At 45.8% G+C, this 23,194-nt stretch overlaps 1 protein-coding gene across 1 annotated transcript in view; it reads right to left on the bottom strand.

The window, feature by feature from the left end:
- COL11A2 (collagen type XI alpha 2 chain) overlaps positions 1-23,194 on the bottom strand; it is a 375,761-nt gene that overhangs the window by 201,977 nt on the left and 150,590 nt on the right. Inside the window, exons 12-19 of the mRNA XM_086920653.1 lie at positions 22,779-22,853; positions 21,361-21,447; positions 21,201-21,257; positions 18,351-18,404; positions 18,060-18,113; positions 17,855-17,908; positions 11,716-11,769; positions 8,618-8,671 (exon numbers count right to left, since the gene is read on the bottom strand). Coding sequence (XP_086776779.1) covers positions 8,618-8,671; positions 11,716-11,769; positions 17,855-17,908; positions 18,060-18,113; positions 18,351-18,404; positions 21,201-21,257; positions 21,361-21,447; positions 22,779-22,853 — 489 coding nt within the window. The remainder of the gene's footprint in view (positions 1-8,617; positions 8,672-11,715; positions 11,770-17,854; positions 17,909-18,059; positions 18,114-18,350; positions 18,405-21,200; positions 21,258-21,360; positions 21,448-22,778; positions 22,854-23,194) is intronic.

Here is a 23,194-nt window from a genome sequence, read left to right as displayed (position 1 = left end):
CGGTCGCAGGAGTACTTACATTATGAATTCGTTCATCCGGCTCCTTTAGCAATGCGACCTTTGGAGGATTTCCATTGCATCATTTACACTGATGGTTCGGCGCAGGTTGCGCATGGCTCTAAACATGCCTACGTAACCGCATGCGCCATTGTGGTCGGTGCCATGGTGAACGATGAGTTCAAGTCCAGTGTTGTGCACACGCAGACACTAGGGGACTGCACCGCACAATTGGCAGAACTTCGTGCTCTGATGCTTGCATTGGAGTTCGCAGATCCTGGTGTGACAACTTTAAATGTAAGTGATTCTTACTACTGTGTCCAGTCTTACAATGAGAACTTGTTCTTTTGGTTTCAGAATGACTTTCGTGATTCCAAGGGTAGCACAATAAAACATAAAATGATCTGGGTCCGAGTGGCTGAACTTAAGGAAAAGTTGCCACTTGTGTTTGTGATTCATACTCTTGGCCATCAGAGTGTTGGAGTTCACGCTGTCGGTAACTCACTTGCTGATGAAGCGGCGAAATCAGCAGTATCAAAATATTTAGTTGCAGCGGTTACACGGTCCAAAAGTAAAATAGATGATGACATCTTGGCGGCTGTAGCTGCCACTGAGAAAGGAGGTAAATATCCTACTGGGTTCCCTTCGAAGTACACATACCACTTAAGTCCCGATAAGGTTCCTTATGTGAAAATTCCTGATGTTGGGGAACGGTTGATTCCCAACTTGGATCGCAGGGCTACGTTGATTACAGCGGCGCACGAAGGTGTGGCGTCTGGGCATGCGGGCGTCTCGGCCACTGTAACTCAGCTACAACAACGTTTCTGGTGGCGGGGACTGTACAAAAAGACGCGCGATTATGTCCTTCAATGTGACATTTGCCAGCAGATTAAGCCTTCGACTGCTGCGCGTCCGACTCAGACAAAGTTGTACATATCTAATAAACCACTGGGTTGTGTTTATTTAGATCACTGCGGTCCTTTTTCTTCTGATACTGCGTATAAGTACATCTTAGTAGCAGTTGATTCATGCACACGCTTTGTGTGGGTCTGGCCCCATCGCAGCGCTGATTCACAGACTGTCATAAGAGATTTGCGTGTCTTTGTAGGGATTTTTGCCTGTGGTACCTTCCATTCGGATCAGGGTCCGGCTTTCGCCTCTAAGGCGTATAAGAATGCTATGGTTTCGTTGGGGGTCAAAGTCAAGTTTTCGTCTCCTGAGGGAAATAGTGTAGTGGAACGAATGAACCGTGACTTAAAGCAATCTTTGACAGCTCGAGTTATAGGCACTGGCAGAAACTGGCTTGCCCATCTCAATGGCGAGCAGCGTACTCATAATAATCTCCGTAGAAGGTCTGTGGGTGGGCGGACCCCGTACGAAATGCTCTTTGGTATCAAGATGTATGTCCCTGACCTCGCCGGTCTAGACTGCGTGGCCCAAGCCATGGCCTTTCACGTAGATAAACATTGCAATGTTTTACAGGATCTACAAAAGACCAGAGACAGTCTTGCAAAGGAACATTTGCCCTCCACATCGGATGATGCGTTGCAGATCCCGTTAGTTGGCTGGCTACCCCAAGAACTGGTTCGAGTGAAGATCGATAACAAGAAAGAATTTGGTCCTTCCTACCGAGCTCCGGTTCCCGTTCTTGGAGTGAGGGGCACGAGAACAGTCATTTTACCACCGCTTCCAGGTCGTAAGGAAAACAGGTTTATCTCAATTGACAATGTCAAGATACACAGGGTGGCCGATTCTTCATAGTATGACACCGGCGGTTTCCTGTCCTTCGATTGTGAGAAATTCTGTTTTGGCCACTACTTCTAATGCTGAGCCAGAAGTGGCCCTCGAGATGCCTGCTGTTTCCCATCCTTTATTGAGTACTTTGCCTGTTAATAACATTGATGACCTAGATTACGCCTATCCTGCAGGCTTATCAATGCCTGATTTGCAAACACGTTTGGCCACAGAATGCAGATTCTCCTTTGACTCTGTTTCAGTGATTTTGAAGAAACCCTCACGTTTTGCAGTCTATGCCACTTTATTTAAAAAACATTTTTTGATCCCCCTTGGACATATATTTGGCTGGTACTTTTTTCATTTTACCTTTTTGTCAATTTGCTTTGTGTTTTATTTTTTCCGTCTTATCGATGGACACTATGTCGAGGAGAGAACATGCATTCGGCATCTTAATGGAACTTTGGCCCCCCTTTCCTCGTCACATTCTGCACACAGACTGAAGAAAGACTTGAGTTTTGTTAACATCACTGCTTGGCCTGTTCTTGATGGGATTGTGTGGGATGCGGTTAAATTTCAAATCCATGGCCCTACTGAAGTGGTTAATGTCGCTATTGTGCTCAGAGTGAACATGGGGGATGTGGTGAAACAAAACATACGTTCTGATGATTGGGATATTCAGGCCGTCGAATCACTTTTCTCTGATTTGAAATATTATGCTGCCTTTGTTGCTGAAGATTTGTATTTAGAATCTGCTAATTATGGTGAATTGTTTTGCTTCCAACATTTTGGTAACCATTATCTACATAAAACGAGTTCCAGAAGAAGTACTTTAAATTACACACAGTGGGAACATTGCCCAGCACCATTACAAGGCAGCTCTAGTACATTTTTGAAAAAGTACACTTATTTTACCGACTTTAATCAATCAAATCCTGAGTCCTTTTATTTTAAAATGACACAAAAGCCCATGTCCAAAGTTAGACATACTGATACTTAATTATTGTATTCGAAGTCCTTCCTAGACAATTTAGCTGTAGAGGGCTACGAGCTATGGAAGGAAACCATTGACCTTAAATCGGTTTGGGGTTCTAAAAGTTGGCAGGTACAAGGCGTTGAGGCTTTGCACCGTGCATCTCTCATCCTGAACCATATGTTGTTTTTAAATTCTACCATTTTCCAGACAACATGCTTTGGATTGGCTACTTCTAAAAAATTAAATACACCTACTATCCCTATTTTGGAAGAATATTCCGGTTGGAATAATTTTACACAGTTTTCCATTGTTGAATTGCAAGCCCTATTGCACAATTCATCCTTTAATGTGTCCAGTCTGAACCTAAAGGGTTGGTTAATGTGGCACAGAAGCTCTGATTCGTGCCAACGTCGCTTTCTCGGTTTAGCTGACGGTTTTACACAAGTCAGGCCTGATCCCCGTTTTGCAACTGACCATTCTGTCACCACTTACTCTGTGGGCAAATTGTGTCAGAATTGGCTGCAACATTCTACATTGGCTGCAGTTAAGTTACATCTATCCAAACTGACAGATGATGTGGATTTAAATGATTTCATAAAAGGCCCGGCTAGTGGTAGGTCTAAAAGATGGATTTATGCGATTTACAATGAAATCTGGAAAACTTCACAGGTTGAGGCTGCTAAGCGCCTTAGAGCAATTGATCAAGCTAATTTGGAAAAAGTGCTTGCAGTTGTGGATAATAGTATTAACATGCTTTCTTCACGCATTTACACGTTGAATAGTATTGTATCTTCTGTTGTTGATATTGTGCATGATGAAGTGTCTGTGTTATACCATGGTCAAACTCAATTGCGTTCTATTATGCAATTTGCGTGGACCCTGCAAACGCTTAAGGCTGGTAGGGTATCTTGGAATTACATGAACGTGTCCTCCCTCTTTGCCCCTTTTAATTTAACAGACAAGCAATGCATTCTTTCAATGCGTGATGCATCCTTTTCCATGTTACACATTGAGAGGTTAGAATCTTTACCGTTCTCTGTAGCTGAAGCCACTGCTGCAACGTGGCTTATCCACGGATTAATCACATTACCATTTGCCTTTACAAATTTACAAACTGAATGCGATATATTGCAATAGGGAGATATGAACTATTAGGTAGCTCATTTCTCCATGAAGCAGGGTCGCTTCCATTCACTTATAGGTGCCTGAAAGACGAGAAAGAAGTTTATCTTAAGGGGGAGGAATGCACAGAGACACCTGATCCTTCATTGATATGCAGACACATCCAGTTGCACGGTTCTTGTAACCAGGACCGGCCGAATTTGGGCTGTGTTTTAAAAGGTACTCCAGTTCCCGCAATAGTTCCCACTTTCACTTTGCTGGCGAACTGTAGTTATTTACTGTTGAATAACGAAGAATGTTGTGGGTTAATTAAAGGTATCGCTTATGTGGTAACAGTATCAGAACGTGTGGTCTGTTGCAAAAACGTTCTGTATCCTCCTACACATGGGAATTCAGATGTTTCCATCTGGCCACGCATCCCAACTTTGAAAGCAGAGTTCAATGGTATGAGTAGAATAAGAGCCCTTTTGTCTCAAAAAGAGGTGGCCCTGAGTTCGGCCCGAGAAACATTTGTCCTTCACATAGCTAACACGCACACAGAGGTGCAGGCGCTTTTAAATACTGATTTGCTGTTACATTTCAGCGAGCTGGTTCATCAAATCTTTAATGCCTCCTCCACGTCTGGCCTCGCTCATTTTTTTAAAACAGTTAGCAGTGGTCTTGTGACTTCCTTCGAGAAAATATTTGAAGTCATCCCTGCTTTCTTTCATTCTTTGTTTTCAAGCCTGTTTGGTGGCTTCCCAGTTTTGCTAACATTAGCTGCAGGCGTTTTGGTGATATTTTGTTTTATTAAACATGGATGCCCGTCCTGCGTTAGTGGCCGCACAACCCCTCCTGTCAGTGTTTCGCAACCAGATGCTTGATTACTACGGCACACTGCCGCTTGCGACTTTAAGCACGGCATTTGGATTATCGTTTCGGTTTTCCTATTTCACTTGTGTCCAGCCTGTGTTTCATTGCCTGAGCTGCGATTTCGACTGGGCCCTTGATTTGTGCCTCTGCAAGACGGTGTCTCCTGACGTCGATTTTAATCATCTGATGAGTCCCGTAGTTGCTCACGAGTTGATTTGTTCTGGCGAAAGGATTATGGCCTTGGTAGCGATGCATGGACTAATGGGTCATTGGGACATACTAGCAGCAGCGCATGAGTTCTTGGCACAGAGCTTTCTTGAGAACCCACCGAGTTGTCCTCTGATGATGCTAGAGGATCCAGTGCTGGAGCAGCACGTATGTTCTTTCCCACTACTTGATTGGATGGCTGAACTGTTTTCGGATGATGACAGTGATTTCATGCTGGAGGCTGTTGCTGCATATTTTGCATATTCAGTCCTGTCCTGAGAAGCCTTCGGAACTTTTGCTATTTGCACGTTCCAGATTGCATTTTTTTTAGAGGTACTTTTTGCGTCCCAAAAAATGTTGTCAAGCCCCAGGCCTATTCACTTGGTTGAATGTGGGCCTTGATTTAAAACGTTTAGGACTTTTAAGTTTGGCCGCTGTAAGGCCTTCGCATTTGCTTTTGGATATTGCCTTAGCTCATTATTATTGAACTTTGCTTTCATGACTTTGCCCCTATTCTGGTCTTACCTTACCTTATTTTTGACCGTGCTCGGATCATTGGGGGGTGTCATATAGCTACTTCTTTTCTATATACTGTGTTAAGTTAGCATGAGCTTGTTAAATGTTTAAACAACATTTTTCCTTTTGCTTCATTTTTGCACACAACACATAATTGTTATTTTAGCTTTCAACCTAGAAGAGCATTGTGATTTACTTGGGAAATAATATGTTATTGCTCTGATATCAACTTTGCTCGGTACACTGTCTGCACAGTGAGTGCTGAAGCTTCCACGGATAACTCGACACAATGTTGTTGTGAAGTCTGATCTTCGCACCTTTCTAGACATAACATAAATGCAGCTGCTGCCAGAATCTGGCTCGAAGCGGGTTTTATATTGTTTTGCCGAAAACACATGTAACACACTTGATGGTGCTTCGCATGCAGAGAGCTGGTGGAAGATGATATGATCCTCTGCCACTGAGATTTTGAGGTATGGGCCCGCCCTGCTAAAACCCAAAAAAGACCTTCATAGATATAAAATACTATGCTGAATAGTGAGGGTGAGAATTAGGTGTTGTTAATTCCTATTCATTTCAGCATCTTAGTATGCTGTCACCGTTCGCTTTCTATGGACTAGTAACTATGCTGATAACTTTGTTTCTTATAATATGTTTGCTAGTGTTATATAAGATACTGCATTTGAGAACCCTGCATTAGTAAATAAATATTTCAAATATGCACGTGTCCTCATTTACTCCACGTTCTGGTTTGAAATGATTATATAGCGAAAGAGTGTTCATGTGTTCCACGTTACCTGAGGTATTCTAAGTTCATGTTCTGGTTTGTCTAAACATTGGGAGTTTGTTATGACCAATGAGACACTGTAGCTAGCTCGGTAAGGGGATTTTGGGTACTGAGGTCAGTTTTGGGACATCCTAATTCACCGAGGTTCCAGATCTCTATGCACAGTTCTGTAGGAGAACGCAATTCCCGCTACAGAATCTAATACTAACCTGTTTCTTTCAGATTGATAGAACACTAGCACTTAGGGTCCTCCTGCCAACGGCACTGTATGATAGAATACTAGCGCTTAGGGTCCTCAAGCCGACGGCACTGTAAGATAGAACACTAGCGCTTAGGGTCCTCCTGCCGACGGAACTGTATGATAGAACATTAGCGCTTAGGGTCCTCCTGCCGACGGCACTGTATGATAGAACACTAGCGCTTAGGGTCCTCCTGCCGATGGCACTGTATGATAGAACACTAGCACTTAGGGTCCTCCTGCCGATGGCACTGTATGATAGAACACTAGCGCTTAGCTCCTGCTGCCGCCGGCACTGTATGATAGAACACTAGCGCTTAGAGTCCTCCTGCCGATGGCACTGATTGATAGAACACTAGCGCTTACGGTCCTCCTGCCTGGCGGCACTGTATGGTAGAACACCAGCACTAACAGTCCTCCTGCCGATGGCGCTGTATGCTAAAACACTAGCACTTATGGTCCTCCTGCCGACTGCACTGTATGATAGAACACTAGCGCTTAGGGTCCTCCTGCCGGCGGCACTGTATGATAGAACACTAGCGCTTACGGTCCTCCTGCCGACGGCACTGTATGATAGAACACCAGCGCTTACGGTCCTCCTGCCGATGGCACTGTATGATAGAACACTAGCCCTTACGGTCCTCCTGCCGACTGCACTTTATGATAGAACACTAGCACTTAGGGTCCTCCTGCAGACGACACTGTATGATAGAAGACTAGCGCTTAGGGTCCTCCTGCCGGCGGCACTGTATGATAGAACACTAGAGCTTAGGGTCCTCCTGCCGACGGCACTGTATGATAGAACACTAGCGCATAGGATCCTCCTGCCGATGGCACTGTATGATAGAACACCAGCGCTTAGGGTCCTCCTGCCGACGGCACTGTATGATAGAACACCAGCGCTTACGGTCCTCCTGCCAATGGCACTATATGATAGAACACTAGCGCTTAGGGTCCTCCTGCCGATGGCACTGTGTGATATAAGCAAAACCAATTCGCCACCCCGGGTGGGATGGGTATGCTCAGACGTGGGTCCTGTGCTCTCCATGCCACTGGAGTCAAGCTATCCTGGCTGATGAGGGCTGAAAGCCCGAAACCGGTCCCAGGATGCTTGATTCCAGTCCAGGGAGGACCTGGCCAGGCAGTTCGGGCTGGATTGTTCCTATGGGGCACAGGGTCAAGACTGATTTGCATACGGCTGGGTCCAAACTGGAATGGCATGGTGAGCAAAAAAATTATGGATTTAACCCAGATCTTAGTACTGGGGTGAATGTATGACATTGTTATGCATTCTGTCCATCAATCGTTGTTTTTGCACTATATGATAGAAGACTAGCGCTTAGGGTCCTCCTGCCGACGGCAGTGTTCGGTGATAGAACACTAACTAGCACTTAAGGACCCTAAGCGCTAGACACAGAGTATCCTGATGTGTGCCCCCTTCCACTCCAGCAACCAATCAGTGCGTGTTTGCTTTAGATACTTGCACAAGTGCCACCATTGCCTACGTAACGTTTGTTCTTGTGTTCGAGTGTCTGCCATTTATTGCATTATTATACCTCTACTTGTACTTTGTACGGTTTTGTAACCTGCACACATATCACTTTTTCCTCCTGTACTGCACCGTTAGCTACCTCTTGTATTTTGTTTGCTCACAATTGTCACTTTTGCCTCTTGTAACTTAGCGTTTGCTTTTGTAATGTGTTCACTTGCAATGTTGCCCTCATGTATCAGTTCTGTTCCGATTGTGAAGCGCTCTGACGCCTTCGGGTAAAGTCCGCGCTATAGAAAAATGCATAAAATAAAAATCTTCTGGTTCCCTGCCCTGTGCAAGGGAACCCCACCTTACCCACCACCAGGGCCCTAGTGCAGTAGTGCGGGGCCTGGCCTGCACTAAGGCAGCTAAGAGTAGTCAAGATAACAACGAGACAAACTCGCCCAAGACGGACATTTCCAAAGCCAAACACCCCTCCCTTGAGCACGAGATGGATGCAGCCAGCGTGGAAAGCGCCCACAGCGCCCAGAGCCCGCCCTGCACACACCACATGTAATTACAGACCATGACCCGCTCGGCCACACTCTCACTTCAACTCTTTACTTTTAGTTTTAACGAGGACTTGGATGTGCCTCAAACATGACCCTTGACCTTTCAGAATACTCCACTTGGGCTGAATGGATGTGAGTGACTCACCCGCTCTCCGTCCTCGCCGGGGCCGCCCGGGGGTCCGTGCGCTCCGGTCTCACCCTGGGAAGAGAGAGGGAGGGGTTAGCTGGGCGGCAGCACACAGGGCAGCTCTGAGCATCCCCGGAAGTGACGAGGAGGCCCAGGGAGAGAAGAGGTCAGCATGGATGAACACCCAGAGGGGAGCTGTGCTTGAGTACCAAGGGCCCCTCAGGGAGAACACACACACATCTTAGTTTATGTTAAAAATCATTGTTATGTCATGGTACAAGTTATTGTTATGTTACAAGTTACCGTTATGTTATATTTTGTTACGTTCCCCTGGAATAGCACAGAGTGCGGCACAAAGCAGGCGACCCACGCAGCATTCAGAGGCCAGAGCCGGCCAGAGGACAGAAGATAACACCTGAACACCAGCGAAGCAGCGGCAGCCTCGACAACAGCACTCAGACGCCATGAAACTCACACATCCATCCAGCTGCTCCGCCACACCGGGGCTGCCCTACCCACACCTGCCCCATTCCTCCCCTTCTCCCTTTCTTGGGCTTCTCCGGTGCCAAGAAGCACCCCTTGCTCTAGGGCTGGCATGATGCCACTTCCCGCGGGCCTGTGCCGCCGTGTGTTTTTGCTGCTCGTGTAAGAGTGAGGCTGTGTGGCAGTGCCATGTGTGGGGTGCAGCATGGACAGTTTGTGGTGGAAGATGTGCGTTGCTGAAGTAAGGGCTATTTAGAGGGCACGATAGCACGTGGTGGCAGCTGGCAGCATGGAGCAAGCACCCTTCTTTGCCTTACCCAAGCCATCATGGCGGTAGGCCCATGCATGCAGCCCAACCCATCATGGCGTCCAATAGCCTGCCTCGGTTTCTTCCCTGTTCCCTTTTACAGGAGCTCACAGTGTGCCTGGCCATGTCTCCATGTAGAGGATGGGCATTGCTGTTTCCTGCTGACACGTGTCCCAGTGTTGGGCACAGACCCTGCTTTCCTCTTGTTCCTCAACCTTGCTTCGGCATGGACTCTCCTGCTAGTTTCCGCCTCGTCTCTTCTGGTAAGGACGGGCAGGGCACAGGTTCAAACTGTACTGGGTCCTGCTGGAGCGGGACCAAGGCAGATTTGCATAATGCTGGCCAAGGCTTCAAGTGGTACAGTGACCTCAAAACAATGGACTGGAATGCAGGCTAGATTGTCAGTAACTGCCCTTAACTGCAGCAATCCACTGGTCACGGTTTAGTTTTTCCCAGTTAGACGTCCTAAGTGTGAAGGGCTACCCCAGGCATCGGACGGGGCCCTAGAACCCTGTGCCTGTATGGAGCTGCTTGGGTTCCCACCCAGAGGGGCCCAGCAGAGGGAGCTGGTCTCTTCCTATTGGAGCAGGATCCAGGCTGATTGGCATATGGCTGGTCCCGTCTGAGATGCGAAACCCAATATGTACTGAGAGCGGGCGAGGGACCCCCACAGCCCAGTGTGGAGCGGACTCCCATGGGCACTGGTCCGCAGAAGAGTTTGTGCCAGAGGATAAGAGCTGCTTCTGTGACTTTCACGTCTGGTCCTTATTGGTCGTATTCTCCAGGAGACTTCGACCTGTAGCTGCTAACACAGTGTCACTCGTGTACGTGAGCCCCGCCCCAGAAGAATGCAACCAATCAATGGCTATGCCCAGCCTGTGACACAGATGATACACAGAAAATACCATTCAGATAACACAGAAACGTGCGTGCCACACAGAACATATCATTCAAATAACATAGGATCATGCATACCAACTATATATCGTTCAGATATCACAGAACCATGTGTGCCATACAGAACATATCATACAGATAACATACAGTCATGCGTACCATTCAGAACATACCATTCAAATAACATAGAACCACGCGTGCCATACAGAACATATCATACAGATAACATACAGTCATGCGTACCATTCAGAACATACCATTCAAATAACATAGAACCATGCGTGCCATACAGAACATATCATTCAGATAACATAGAACCATGTGTGCCATACAGAACATATCATACAGATAACATACAATCATGCGTGCCATACAGAACATACCATTCAAATAACATTGAACCACGCGTGCCATACAAAGCATATCATATAGATAACATAGAACCATGCGTGCCATGCAGAACATATCATACAGATAACATACAATCATGTGTACCATTCAGAACATACCATTCAAATAACACAGAACCTTGTGTGCCATACAGAGAATAGCATGCAGATTACTTTGAAACCCGAATGCTTTACAGCTCATATCATTTAGATAGCATGGAATATCATGCATGCCATACAGAACATGTCATTGAGATAACACAGAACCATGCATGATGTGCATAGAATATTATGCAGATAACTGAGAACCATTCACCGCATACCAAACATATCATTCAGATAGCATACAACCATGTGCCCCTTACAGAACATATCATTTAGATAACACAGAACACCATGTGTGCCATACAGAACATACCATTCAGATAACATAGAACCGTGTGTGCCACAACATACAAGGAGCAGCACTGAGATTACATGGAATGACAGAAACATAGAAGTAATAACACTGAGATAGCATGGAGTGACATGCAACATGGAAGGAATAACACTGAGATAGCATGGAGTGACATACAACATATAAGTAATGGCATTGAGATAGCATGGAGCGACATACAACAAGAAGGATCAACATTGAGATAGAGTAGAGCAACATACAACATAGAAGGAGTAACACTGAGATAGCACGGAGCGACATACAGCAGAGAAGTAATAACATTGAGATAGTGTGTAGCGACACATGTCATAGAAGGGATAACAGTGAGATAGCATGGAGCGACATACAGCATAGAAGTAATAACATTGATATAGCATGGAGCGACATACAACATAGAAGTAATAACATTGAGATAGTGTGTAGCGACACATGTCATAGAAGGGATAACACTGAGATAGCATGGAGCGACATACAGCATAGAAGTAATAACATTGAGATAGTGTGGAGCGACGTGACATAGAAGATATAACAGTGATATAGCATGGAGCGACATAGAAGTAATAGCATTGAACCCTACAGAAGGAGGGCAGCTCAGAACACTTACCCGATGTCCTTTGTCCCCCGGAAGGCCTGGCAGTCCGTCGAAGCCACGATCTCCCTGTGGGGAGAATGCACAATCAATTGGTGAGAGAGAGACAGAGAGAGAGAAAGAGAGACAGAGAGAGAGAGACGAAGAGAGAAAAAGTGAGAGAGAGAAAAAGCGAGAGAGAGAGACAAAGAGAGCTACAGAGAGGGAGAGACATAGAGAGAGATAGACATAGAGAAAGAGGGAGAGAGACATAGAGAGAGAGTGAAACAGAGAAAGAGAAATACAAGAGACAGAGAGAGAGAGAGAGGGAGCCATATATATATATATATATACATATATATATATATATATATATATATATATATATATATATATATATATATATATATATATATATATATATACATATATATATATATATATAGAGAGAGAGAGAGAGAGAGAGAGACAGATAAGGAGAGAAAGAGAGAAATAGAGAGAGGCATAGAGAGAAACAGAGAGAGAGGGTGAGAGACATTGAGAGATAAAGAGAGAGAGAAACAGAGAGAGAGAGAGACTTAAAGAGAGATATATAGAAAAAGGCAGAGAGAGATAGACAGACAGAGAGGAACACGTAGAGAGAAAGAGAGAAAAAGAAAGTGAGACATAGAGAGGGCTAGGGACAGAGAGAGAGATGGGGAGACATAGAGAGAGACAAAGAGAGACAGAGAGAGACATGTAAAGGGAGAGCGGGGCGGAGGGGGCAGGACAGACACACCACGGACAATCATGGTCTAGACTGAAGGAACCTGGTGTAACAGCATCACGGATCCATTGATGGGCAGAGGTCCAGTCCCTGTGGTGCAGGATGTGACCTGTGCAGTCGGGCCATGAACTCACGGAAGAGGAAGTGATGTAAAGAGTGGGGAAGTGCGCGCGTATCAAGAGAGAGAGAGAGGACTAGAAAGCTAGTCCGAGTCCCCGTAGTTTATATGTGTTATCAAAAGAGACTAGCTTAAATATGACCAATATTGTTAGGACCTGTTGCATCGTCTTCGTACTCCGGTAGCTACGAGGACGGTGCAACAGGTACAAGGCAGGCTCTGACCAGAAAAGCTGGTCAACCCCTTACCGCTTCACTCCTGGAAGCATTGGCTGCAAATTCTAAGCACATATATGAGAAGGGAATTCCCTCTCACACTTAGAGAAACACCTTAGTGAGTGTAACACATAGCCTGGATTACACTCCTTTTTAACCTGCACTACACTCTATTTTAAAAAGATCATGAGGAAAGCCAGATTTAGTTTAAGGCACTGGCTGAAACATGTCGACCAACTGATGGATGTAGGAGGTAGTAACTCGCCTCCCTTAAACTTCCCCAAGCCTTATTTTAACCACTGACGGGGGCCCAGTTATTAAAATTTAATTTACCCTTGGGTACTGGGACCCTCGCCAAGCCGTTTTAACTCACACTTCACTTTACACCTCACACTGCACTCTCAGTAAAATACCAGCTCCGCTGTAATCAGGCGTCGCAGCACACCCGGGACACATTAGGTGTCACTGGGTGAGCCCGATGATGAAGCATGCCACCAACCAGGTTGGTGGGTGAGGGCTTCATGAACTCACCAACGAGGTGCCCATGACAAATCTAATCAGAGTCCTAACAATATTGGTCATATTTAAGCTAGTTTCTTTTGATAACACAAGAGTGGGGAAGTGACATCACAGAGAGAAAAATAGAAACGTGGGAGGCCACACTTCCAGAGGGTACTCCACTAACTATTGAGAGAGTTGTAAAACTGCATGCAGAATTAACATCCAAATTGGTAGATGTATTCAATCCAGTGATACCTCATAGGGCGAAAAGATGGGCTAAAGAATCTTGGTTTAATGCCAAATGCCGAAAAACCAAACAGGCTCTGCTAGAAGCCTTTAAAGCAAGGGACAAACACCGAACTAAACGGAATTGGGCACTGTATATAGACAGCATCCAGCAAGCAAACAAAAACTGGGAATTGGACAGGTGGGAGGCCCTTAAATCTGCCTTACTTAACAAAGACATGAAGGCTTTCTGGACCATAGTTAGTGTAGGTGGTAACGAAGGGAAGACAACCATTGAGCCGAATATAGCATCTGAAGTATGGAAACTCATTTTCAAGCTCTATACACCACCAAGGAAGCTACGGGCAAACTGATGAAGCCTCTGTAATTCTTACTGGGCTTAGCCAAGAGGCGGCCCCAGGGATTACCATGTCCAAAGTGCTAAATGCAACTAGCAAGCTTCCCTTCGATAAAGCGCTGGGTCTGGATAAACTACCGGGGGACCTGTTTCGGGGGGAGCAAACATATGGGCACCTTATCTATGGGTCCTATTTAATGCTCTTATGAATGGCATGGAGCTCCCTGATTCCCGGCTTGGGGCAGAAATTGTCCCAGTCCTTAAAAAGGGTTCACCCCTTCTACCCACTAATTACAGGCTGATCAGTTTGATCGACGTTAGCCAGAAATTGTTTGCATGGATACTCCTTGACTGCCTTCAGGTGTGGGTGGAAGAACAAGAGTTCCTTAGCTCTTATCAAGCCGGGTTCAGAAAAAACACCTCTACCGTCGACCAGATATTCAGACTACAAATTATTTTCTTGAAAACGGTGACACTAGAGGGTGGCAGCCTCTACCTAATATTTGTGGATCTGAAGTCGTGGTAAGGTTCCAGCAATGATGTTTGCTGACAACACTCTTTTATTTTCAAAGTCGCCTATGGGAATTCAGCGAACTCTTGACAGCTTTGTTGCCTTCTGTAATACCAGGGGCTGGAGATCAATACACAGAAGATCAAATGTATGGTCTTCAATATTGCCAACAGGTCTCGCTCTATCCCCTGTTTGAATGACCTCAAAGAGTGGAGAAAGGATAAAACATGAGCATGTGACACACTGCAGTGAAGAAAGTGATGACAAAGAGGGAAAAAGTGATGTAAGGGAGCAAGAGAAAGTACCATAGCAGGGAAGAGGCCTTCTACTGCTAGTATGATGAGCGGAGTGAAACGGTGACATCATAAAATGAAAGAGAGACGCCATAGAGTGAACGTTCCATAATAAAGTGAGGGTGTGTGAACTCACAGCAAAAATATGACATCATATTATTGTGAGGATGTTAACTCAAGAAGTGAAGGACAAACATTTTTAAGAGAGTGTACGACATAATAGGGGTTGGGGGGATTTCGGAATGAAGTGACTTCACATGCTGAGGTATTTACGTCAGATGGTGAATAACTGACATTAAGGATATAGGTATTAATATCAGAGAGGAAAAACTGGCCCCTTAAAGTAAAAACATGACATCAGAATGTCAGGAAGTGACGTCTTAAAGGGAAGAAAGGACATTACCAAATGAAGGCGTGGCATCATATCATGAGGAACTTGTACCACAGGCTGAGAAAGTGGCATGGTAGTGTGAGGAAGTGAACTGATTTTATAGAACGAGGAAGTGACATCATGTAGTGAGGAAGTGGCCTCTAAAAATAGGGAAAGACTGCCACAGAGTGAGCAACTGATGTCAAAGGGAGTGAAAAACTGACGTCACAAAGGCAGGATATGACATTAATAGAGTGGGCAAGTGACATCTCAGAATGAAAAGGTGGCGTCACTGAGTGAGGAAGTGGTGTAAATCAGGAAATAGGTGACACCATAGAGGCAGAATCTGACATGATAGTGTGATGAAGTGAAACATAGAGGGGAGAGATGACACTTATAGAATGGGGAAGGGGCCTCCTGAAATGAAGATGTGCTATAATGCAGTAAGGGGGAAGTCAGTGACAGCTGGAATAACAAAGTATAGTGAAGATGTATCACTATAGAGGGAGGATGTCATGTCACAAGTGAAAAGGTGAAAACGTTTCACAATCAAGTGAAGACCTGATCATGTGACTCATGTAGCAAAGAGTGACCTTGTCCAGGGAGGATGTGACGTTAATAAAGAGAGGCTGTGGCCTCATCCAATGTAACATCACAGAGTGAGGAAGTGATGTAAAAGAGTGAAGACCAGACATCAAAAGTAAGGAAGCAACATCAGAAAGTGGAATAGGCATCTTAAAGTACGATCTTCCTGTCGCTCTTCGCCTGGAACCCTGTCTCCAGAAGTTTCGGAAATCCTTAAAGACCTTCCTTTTCCCGCGGGGAGTCTGAGTCCGTTGTCTGAGGATCATGGAAGCTTGCGGTGTGTACCAGCGCTGGGACGCTCTTGGGCAGCCATGCGCTTAAGAAATCAATTATCATTTCATTTCATTTCATTTCAAAGTCAAAAGGGCACGTCGAATCATGATTTTGTTATATATAGCAAAGAAAGTACATATGGAGTGGAAATTGACCTTGCAGGACTCAGACGTGACATTACTCAATTAGGAAGTGATGTCAAAGGATGAGAGCTTGATATCATAGAATCAAGAAGTGACATCAGAGATAGAGAATTGAGGCCGCAGATTCAGGAAAGTTTGCAAATGAGCCAGGAGGCAGCATCAGACTAAACAAGCCACATCAAAGAGTTGAACAGTAACAACCCGGGATATGGAATGGACCCGTGGCTCCTGCCGGGAGGGAATTTTGGGGCGGCACTATACTCTAAGCCTGGCAGGTACCCACTTACTGGGCCCACCCAGCACTCAGTTCAACTATGGCACATTGTACAGCGTAAATTGGGATGGGCCAACACCCTCAAAATGGCTACCCCGCTATGGGTCTCAGAAAGGTTGGGCACTCTGGGCCGCACCAAAGGGTTCCGCAACTGGGACCTAATTGGGATCTCCCACATAAAAGATTTATGGGATCCAGAAGGTGTTGTGTCCTTTGCCTCACTCCAACAACCGTATGAAATCGCACAAACAGAATACTTCCGATATTTACAGGTCAGGCACTCCCTACAGTCAAACATCCCCCGGGGGACCCTGCCCCCAGACTCCTCCCCCCTGGAGGACAGACTACTAGATGGCCACCTCCCTGAGCATGCCATTTCACTCACATACAAAAAAATTATTAATAACTCTCCAGATTTGATACTAAATCTTAAAGGGAAATGGGAGGCTGATGGGTTAGAAATAGACGAGGAGGAGTGGAGGAGTGCGCTTGCGTCCCCTAAGGAAGTAGCTATATCGGCCAGACTTAGGCTGATTCAGCTGAAAATTCTCCACCAAGTTTACATCTCCGGGACTAGGTTGCAACTGATGGGCCGTAGTGAGGATGGGCTCTGCAGGAGGGGGTGTGGAGAGGTAGGGACATACTTCCACATACTATGGGAACCCAGTGCTTCAGGCTTATTGGCACTGGTTACATCGCTGTATGCAAGAGGTGTGGGAGGTGGAGCTCCGAGTTGAGGCAAGGAGGTGCCTATTGAATATTTGGGGCGCCCACTGACCTGTCACCTCGTGGGAGGCTTTGGGCTACACTGGGATTCGCAATTGGAAAGAGAAACATTGCTAGGCTATGGGGGCAGTGGTGCCTCCGAAACTGGGCTCAGGGAAAACGGACATGGACTGGTGCATGCTCCAGGAGAAAACAGTGTATGTGGCTCCGGGGTGCCCCCGGAAATGGGTTGAGGTGTGGTCTAAGTGGAACGAATACAGGGGTCACATATGCGAACCCCCCAGATTACTCCGGTTGATGAGCCACACTCATTGTTAACTGATTAGCGATGAACTGTGATGACTATTCTAAAATGTAAACGATCTGTATGCTTTGACTTTCCCTAAGGTGCAACAGTAAGTACTGTATTTTCTGATTGTGACGACCACCACTGTTTTCTGAATTGTTAATAAAAAGATTTTTTTTTTAAAAAGAGTTGGGCAGTGACTGAGGTCATGGAGTCAGCAAGTGAGTTTTCAGATGGAGGTTATGAGGGAGTGATATCACAGATTGAAAAATAAAGATCAAAGAGAGCAGGGAAGTGACATCATAGGAAAATAAAGCTGCCCAGAGTGAGGACTCGACGTCACAGAGTGAGTGATGATGTCACAGGAATTAAGTGAATTTATAGAGTCAACTAGTGGAATGAGGGAGCCGAGTAGTGAGTTTTCAGAGTGAGTTAGTGAATCCGTAGACTGAGGAAGTGACATCTTTGAGTGAGGAAGTGACCTCAGGAAGGATGAAGACAATGCATGTCTTTCTGGCACTTTTCCACTACCTTGGTTCCAAACTCGCCAGGCAGGCCCCGGGCCCCATCTGCTCCAGCACGTCCCTATAGAAGACAACATGGAGATCTGTCAGCACAGTCGCAGAGAATGTAAACACTAAAACACAAATCTTGGCACACAAATGCACACATCCATTTACTGTCAGCACACAACACACACATACAAACACACAAAATATATAGTGCAGGTACTCACCCTCCTACCGGCCTTTCCAGGAGGGCCAGACAGGCCCTGTGGACCACGAGGTCCCTAAGGAGAGAGAAGATGAGGCAGTCAGTTCACATCCCTGAGGTTAGTACACATGAACCTTGGGAGTCTTCAGTTAAAAAGGCTATAAGTGGAAGCAAACAGATGGACAGACAGAGCCGGTGAGGTCCAGCGCCTGCCGGGACTCAGTGAGAGGGGGCGAGCGGTGCACACCTTCTTTCCACAAGGGCATCAGAAAGACCTCTTTGTGAACTCACATTCAGAGAATCAACTTCTTACCTGAGGACCAAAGTCTCCAGACTCTCCCTTGAGCCCTGGACTCCCTGGGGGGCCCTGAAAAGAAGAAAATATACACCAATGAAACATCAAAAACAGCCCTAGGCATAATAAAAGTGCAGAATCAAAGAGGACACTGAGAAGATGGAAATAAAAGAAGATGCACATGAGTGAGAGCTCAAATACAGCTTAAAAACAGCCCCAGAGACTGGAAGTCCCGAATGAAAAGGTGCACTAAGAAGAAAATGAAAGAAGATCCTGCACGAGTGAGAGCTCAAACTCAGGCCCAGAAAGTGAAAATATAGAATGATTGGGTGCACTGAGAAGAAAGCTAAAGACGATCCTGCATGAATGAGACCTCAATAAATATCCCAGGCAGTGAAAGTACAAAATCAAAGGGAGGACTGAGAAGATGGAAATAAAAGAAGATGCACACAACTGAGACCTCAAAGATAGCCCCAGAAAGCGAAAGTACTGAATGACAGGGTGCACAGAGGACAAGAAAGTGAAATAAGATACACATGAGCGAGTCCTCACAAACCACCCCAAGCAGTGAAAGTGCTGACCCACTGGGTGCACTGAGAACATGGAACTAAGAGTAGACGCACACAAGTGAGACCTCCAAAAACACTGAAGAATGTTAAAGTATAGAATAATAGGGTGCACTGAAAAGAAAAAAGTGGGAGGAGAGCCCACATGAATCAAACACAGTCTCAGAAAATGAAAGTACCGAATGACAGGGTGCACTGAGGAGAAAGTAAAAGAAGATCCCACACGAGTGTGAGCTCAAAACCGGCCCATACAATGAAAGTACAGAATCCTAGGGGGCAATAAGAAGATGGAAATAAAATAACAGATGCACACAAGTGAGACCTCAAAGATAGCCCTAGAAAGTGCAAGTACAGAATGATAGGGTGCACTGAGGAGAAGAAAGTGAAAGAAGAGCGAGACCTCAAAAAAAATCCCAAGCAGTGAAAGTGCGGACCCACTGGGTGTACTGAGAAGATGGAACTAAGAGAAGAGGCTCAAAAGTGAGACCTCAAACATCGCCCAAGAAAGGGAAAGTCCCGAATGATAGGGTGCACTGAGGAGCAGAAAGTGGGAGAAGATCCCACACAAGTCAAACACAGTCTCAGAAGGTGAAAGTACCAAATGATAGGGTGCACTGAGGAGAAAGGGAAAGTACAGAATGATAGGGTTTACTGAGGCGAAGAGAGTTGAAGAAGATCCCATACAAGTGACACCTCAAAAACCACCCTGGGCAGTAAAAGTATTGACTCAGCGGGCACACTGAGAAGATGGAAGTAAAAGCAGCTGTTCCCATGTAAGACATGAAAAATTGTCAGTGAAAGTACAGAATCATAGAGTGCACCTAAATAAAGAAATTGAAGGACAATACAAGAGTGAGACATCAAAAGCAGCCCCTTGAAGGAAAAGTACAGAATCATAGGGGTCACTGAGGATAAGAACGTGACAGATACACACCAGTGAGATATCCGAAGGAGCCCCATACAGTGAGAGTACCAAACCTTAGAGAAGACTGAGAAGGAAGTGAAGGAAGAGCCTCAAGTGAGACCCCAAGAACAGCCCCATGCAGTGAAAGCACAGAATCACACAGTGAACTCAAAATTAAGTGTGTAAAATATACAATTTTAAAAAAGCTTTAATTTTTTCCTCAATAGTACTAGCCAATTCTTCTGTTATAATGTTTTGGTATATTCATTCTATATTGCTGGTCTTTTATATATTTTATCGATTGTCAAATAAAGCTTTTCAAACTCAAAAAAAAAAGACACATAAGTAAAACCTCAAACAGCCCAGGACAGTGAAAGGGTAGAATAACAGGGATCTCTGAAAAAAACACTGCACAGTTTTCAACTGCTGCAAGCCAATTCTGCTCAGAGAAAGGAGCCACTCACCTCCCTCCAGTCCCTCAGGCACATTCAGGCACTAGTGAGAGGAAGTGCACACTGACTTCAATCCAGTCCCTCAGCCACGCCCGGTGCTGGTGTGAGGAGGGACGTGCTGGCCTCACTCCAGTCCCTCAGTCACACCGGGTGCTGGCGTGAGGAGGCACATGCTGGCCTCACACCAGTTTCTCTGCCACACCAAGAACTAGTGAGAGGAATTACACTCTCACTGCCCTCCAGTCCCTCAGCCATACCCGATGCTGATGAAAGGAAGCACAAGCTGGCCTCTCCCCAGGGCCTCTGCAGGACTTTGGCAATGGAGTGAGGAAATTCTGGTTGACCTAATTTTAGTCCCTCAGCGCCAATTCAATACTAGAGAGAACAAGTATTTGCAGTCCCTCATCCACTTAGCTGAGAGAAAGCACTCATGAGTTTGCTCCAGTCCCTCAGCCACACCTAACCCAGCTATTCGGAGGAAGAACATGCTGCCCTCAGTCACACTCTAGTACTACTGAGAGGTAGAACCTACTGACTTCTGTCCAGTCCTTCAGTCACACTGAGCACTGAAGAGACGACACATGCATAGACCCCCACCCCCCTCCAGTACCTCAGCCAAACCTAGCACTGGAGACATGAGGCCATGCTGACTCACTCCAATAACCAGCTACACGCCATTATTCCTGAGACATCCAGTCCTTCAGCCACACCCAGGGCTATTGAGTGGAAGCTCATGCTGGCCTCACTTCAGTCCCTCAGACTCACCAGCACTAGAGGAGGCACACACTGTGCTCCCTTGAGTCCCCCAGGCGCACCCTGAAAGGAAGCACTCGATACCTCAGACCTGACCCTCAGTCAGACTCCAAGACTCACTGTTACTTTCATCTATGGATCATTGAGACACCCAGAGCAGAAAGTGGGGAAGGTTATGAATGCGACAACTTACCAGAGGTCCAGATCTCCCGGTGTAGCCCATGGGTCCTGGAGCACCACGGAGGGCAAGCTGAGGAGAGAGGGAGAGAGTGTTAATGACCACACACAGAAGCCTATCCTCTGGAACTAGGTGCCTTAAGGCCTGGCCCCTCCCCCACTCTGTATATACATACCCTGGCTTGTTGGAGTATGGCCTGGGCTTGGGCCTCTTGTGCTGACACCACTGGTCCCTTGTCTCCTCCACTACTACCGAACCGGAACTGATGGAATTAAAGCGAGAGGTTAATACATAGAATGTTGCAGCGGTCTCTATACAAAGGCCAGTTCCTCGCTATTTACAAAGTCCCCAGTCCATGCCTTCAAAGACAGTTTCTGCTATCTACACACCCAAAAATTACAGTTGATATACATGTTTTAGGTAGCAGTATCCAGTAGGCTAATTACGTTTTAGACATTCTGAAACTGCATGTGTTGTGCCTGACCCTCTCTGCAGTCACCCCCAAACATTTTGATCTTCACCTCCCATTTTCTGAACCCGTTTTTGTTGGCTTTTTGGACTCTGTGCACTATAACACTGCTAACCTGTGCTAAAGTGAATACCCATGGTAACATTGGCCTAGCTCCAATTGTACATTTAATTTACTTGTAAGTCTCTAGTAAAGTGGTAGTACATGTGCCCCGGGCCTTAAATTAAATGCTACTAGTGGACCTGCAGCATTGATTGCGCCCCCCTTAAGTAGACTTTTAAACTTGTCTCAAGCCTACAATAGCAGCATGTATGTGTAGTTTTTAACTCTCATTTCGACCTGGGAAAATAAACCTTTTTACCAGGCCTAACCCTCCTTTTCAATGCATATAAGTCACCCCTAGGATAGGCCCTAAACAACACATAGGGGGGAAGTATTGTATTTTAAAAGTTGGAAACGTACTTTTAGTTTTTTTTAGTGTCCTGGTAGTGAAAAAGACTTACACTTAGTATCTATCCCCTCTGTTAGTACATTCACCAGAAACCACATCAGAGCTAAAGCTCTAGATACACAGCGCTGTATTTTCCATCACATGGTTGTCCTACATTACATTGTCAGAGGAACCTGCACCCCTGGTTTCATCATGCAGAGATGCTTCTTTTCAAATGTTATATCTAACATTGTCAAAATGACCACCACAGTCACTCATTCAATGGTAAGTAATTTATCATCAAACGATCTAGAGGATAGTATTAATGAACACCGTTAGTTGTAGGCGCCTGGAGGCCGATCATATCACGACAATGTCAGCGCTGCTTCAAGACTACTTAACATACAGAGAGTTCTTTCACGACGGACTCTTGCTAGTACTGAGAGAACTATATGATCGGTTCTAGACAAATAAATATGGATTTTATCATCATACACTCTAAGTATCACAATGAGAACTATCTCAAGGGTTCTGGAAAACCAGCAATACATGCAACCATCACAAAAATGTCACCCTGTGCCCTTCACAGCCACCTCTCTCATGTAATCCTCGATTGTTAAATTGACCCTACTATTGTCTGGATGATGCAACAGCAGAGATGGTGGGTTAACGCTTTTCACTACCGTCTACTTACCGGGAGCATCATAGAGCTGCCAGGCTGTCCAGGTAGTCCATCTGCTCCAGGGAGTCCTGCACGGCCTGGGGGACCCTAAGAGAAAGGGGAGAGACAGAGGAGGACAACGTCATATATACAAAGAGGTATCAGTCCTTAGAGAGAACCTTCCTCATTAGTACCCCATGCTCACAACACGGATTGTGGACTCGCATGCCAAGCAACCAGCCACACATGGAAGCCTTGACCATCAGCGAGAGACTAGAGCCCTGGACTCTGCCACAGAGGGAGGTGGAATTGCAGCGTCAACACCCCGGGGAGGCTCAATGAGAGGTCAGAGAATTTCTAACATGCGATTCTAAACTGATGAAATGTTAGCCCCGTGAGACAATATCGCCAGACTGAAAGATTTCAGAAGGTCAGAACCAGAATTGGGA

This window comes from Lissotriton vulgaris, chromosome 5 (genome assembly GCF_964263255.1).
Source record: "Lissotriton vulgaris chromosome 5, aLisVul1.2, whole genome shotgun sequence".
NCBI classification, from domain to species: Eukaryota; Metazoa; Chordata; class Amphibia; order Caudata; family Salamandridae; genus Lissotriton; species Lissotriton vulgaris.
Note: the sequence above shows the minus strand (reverse complement) of the source record. Positions and strands in the feature narration are given on the sequence as shown.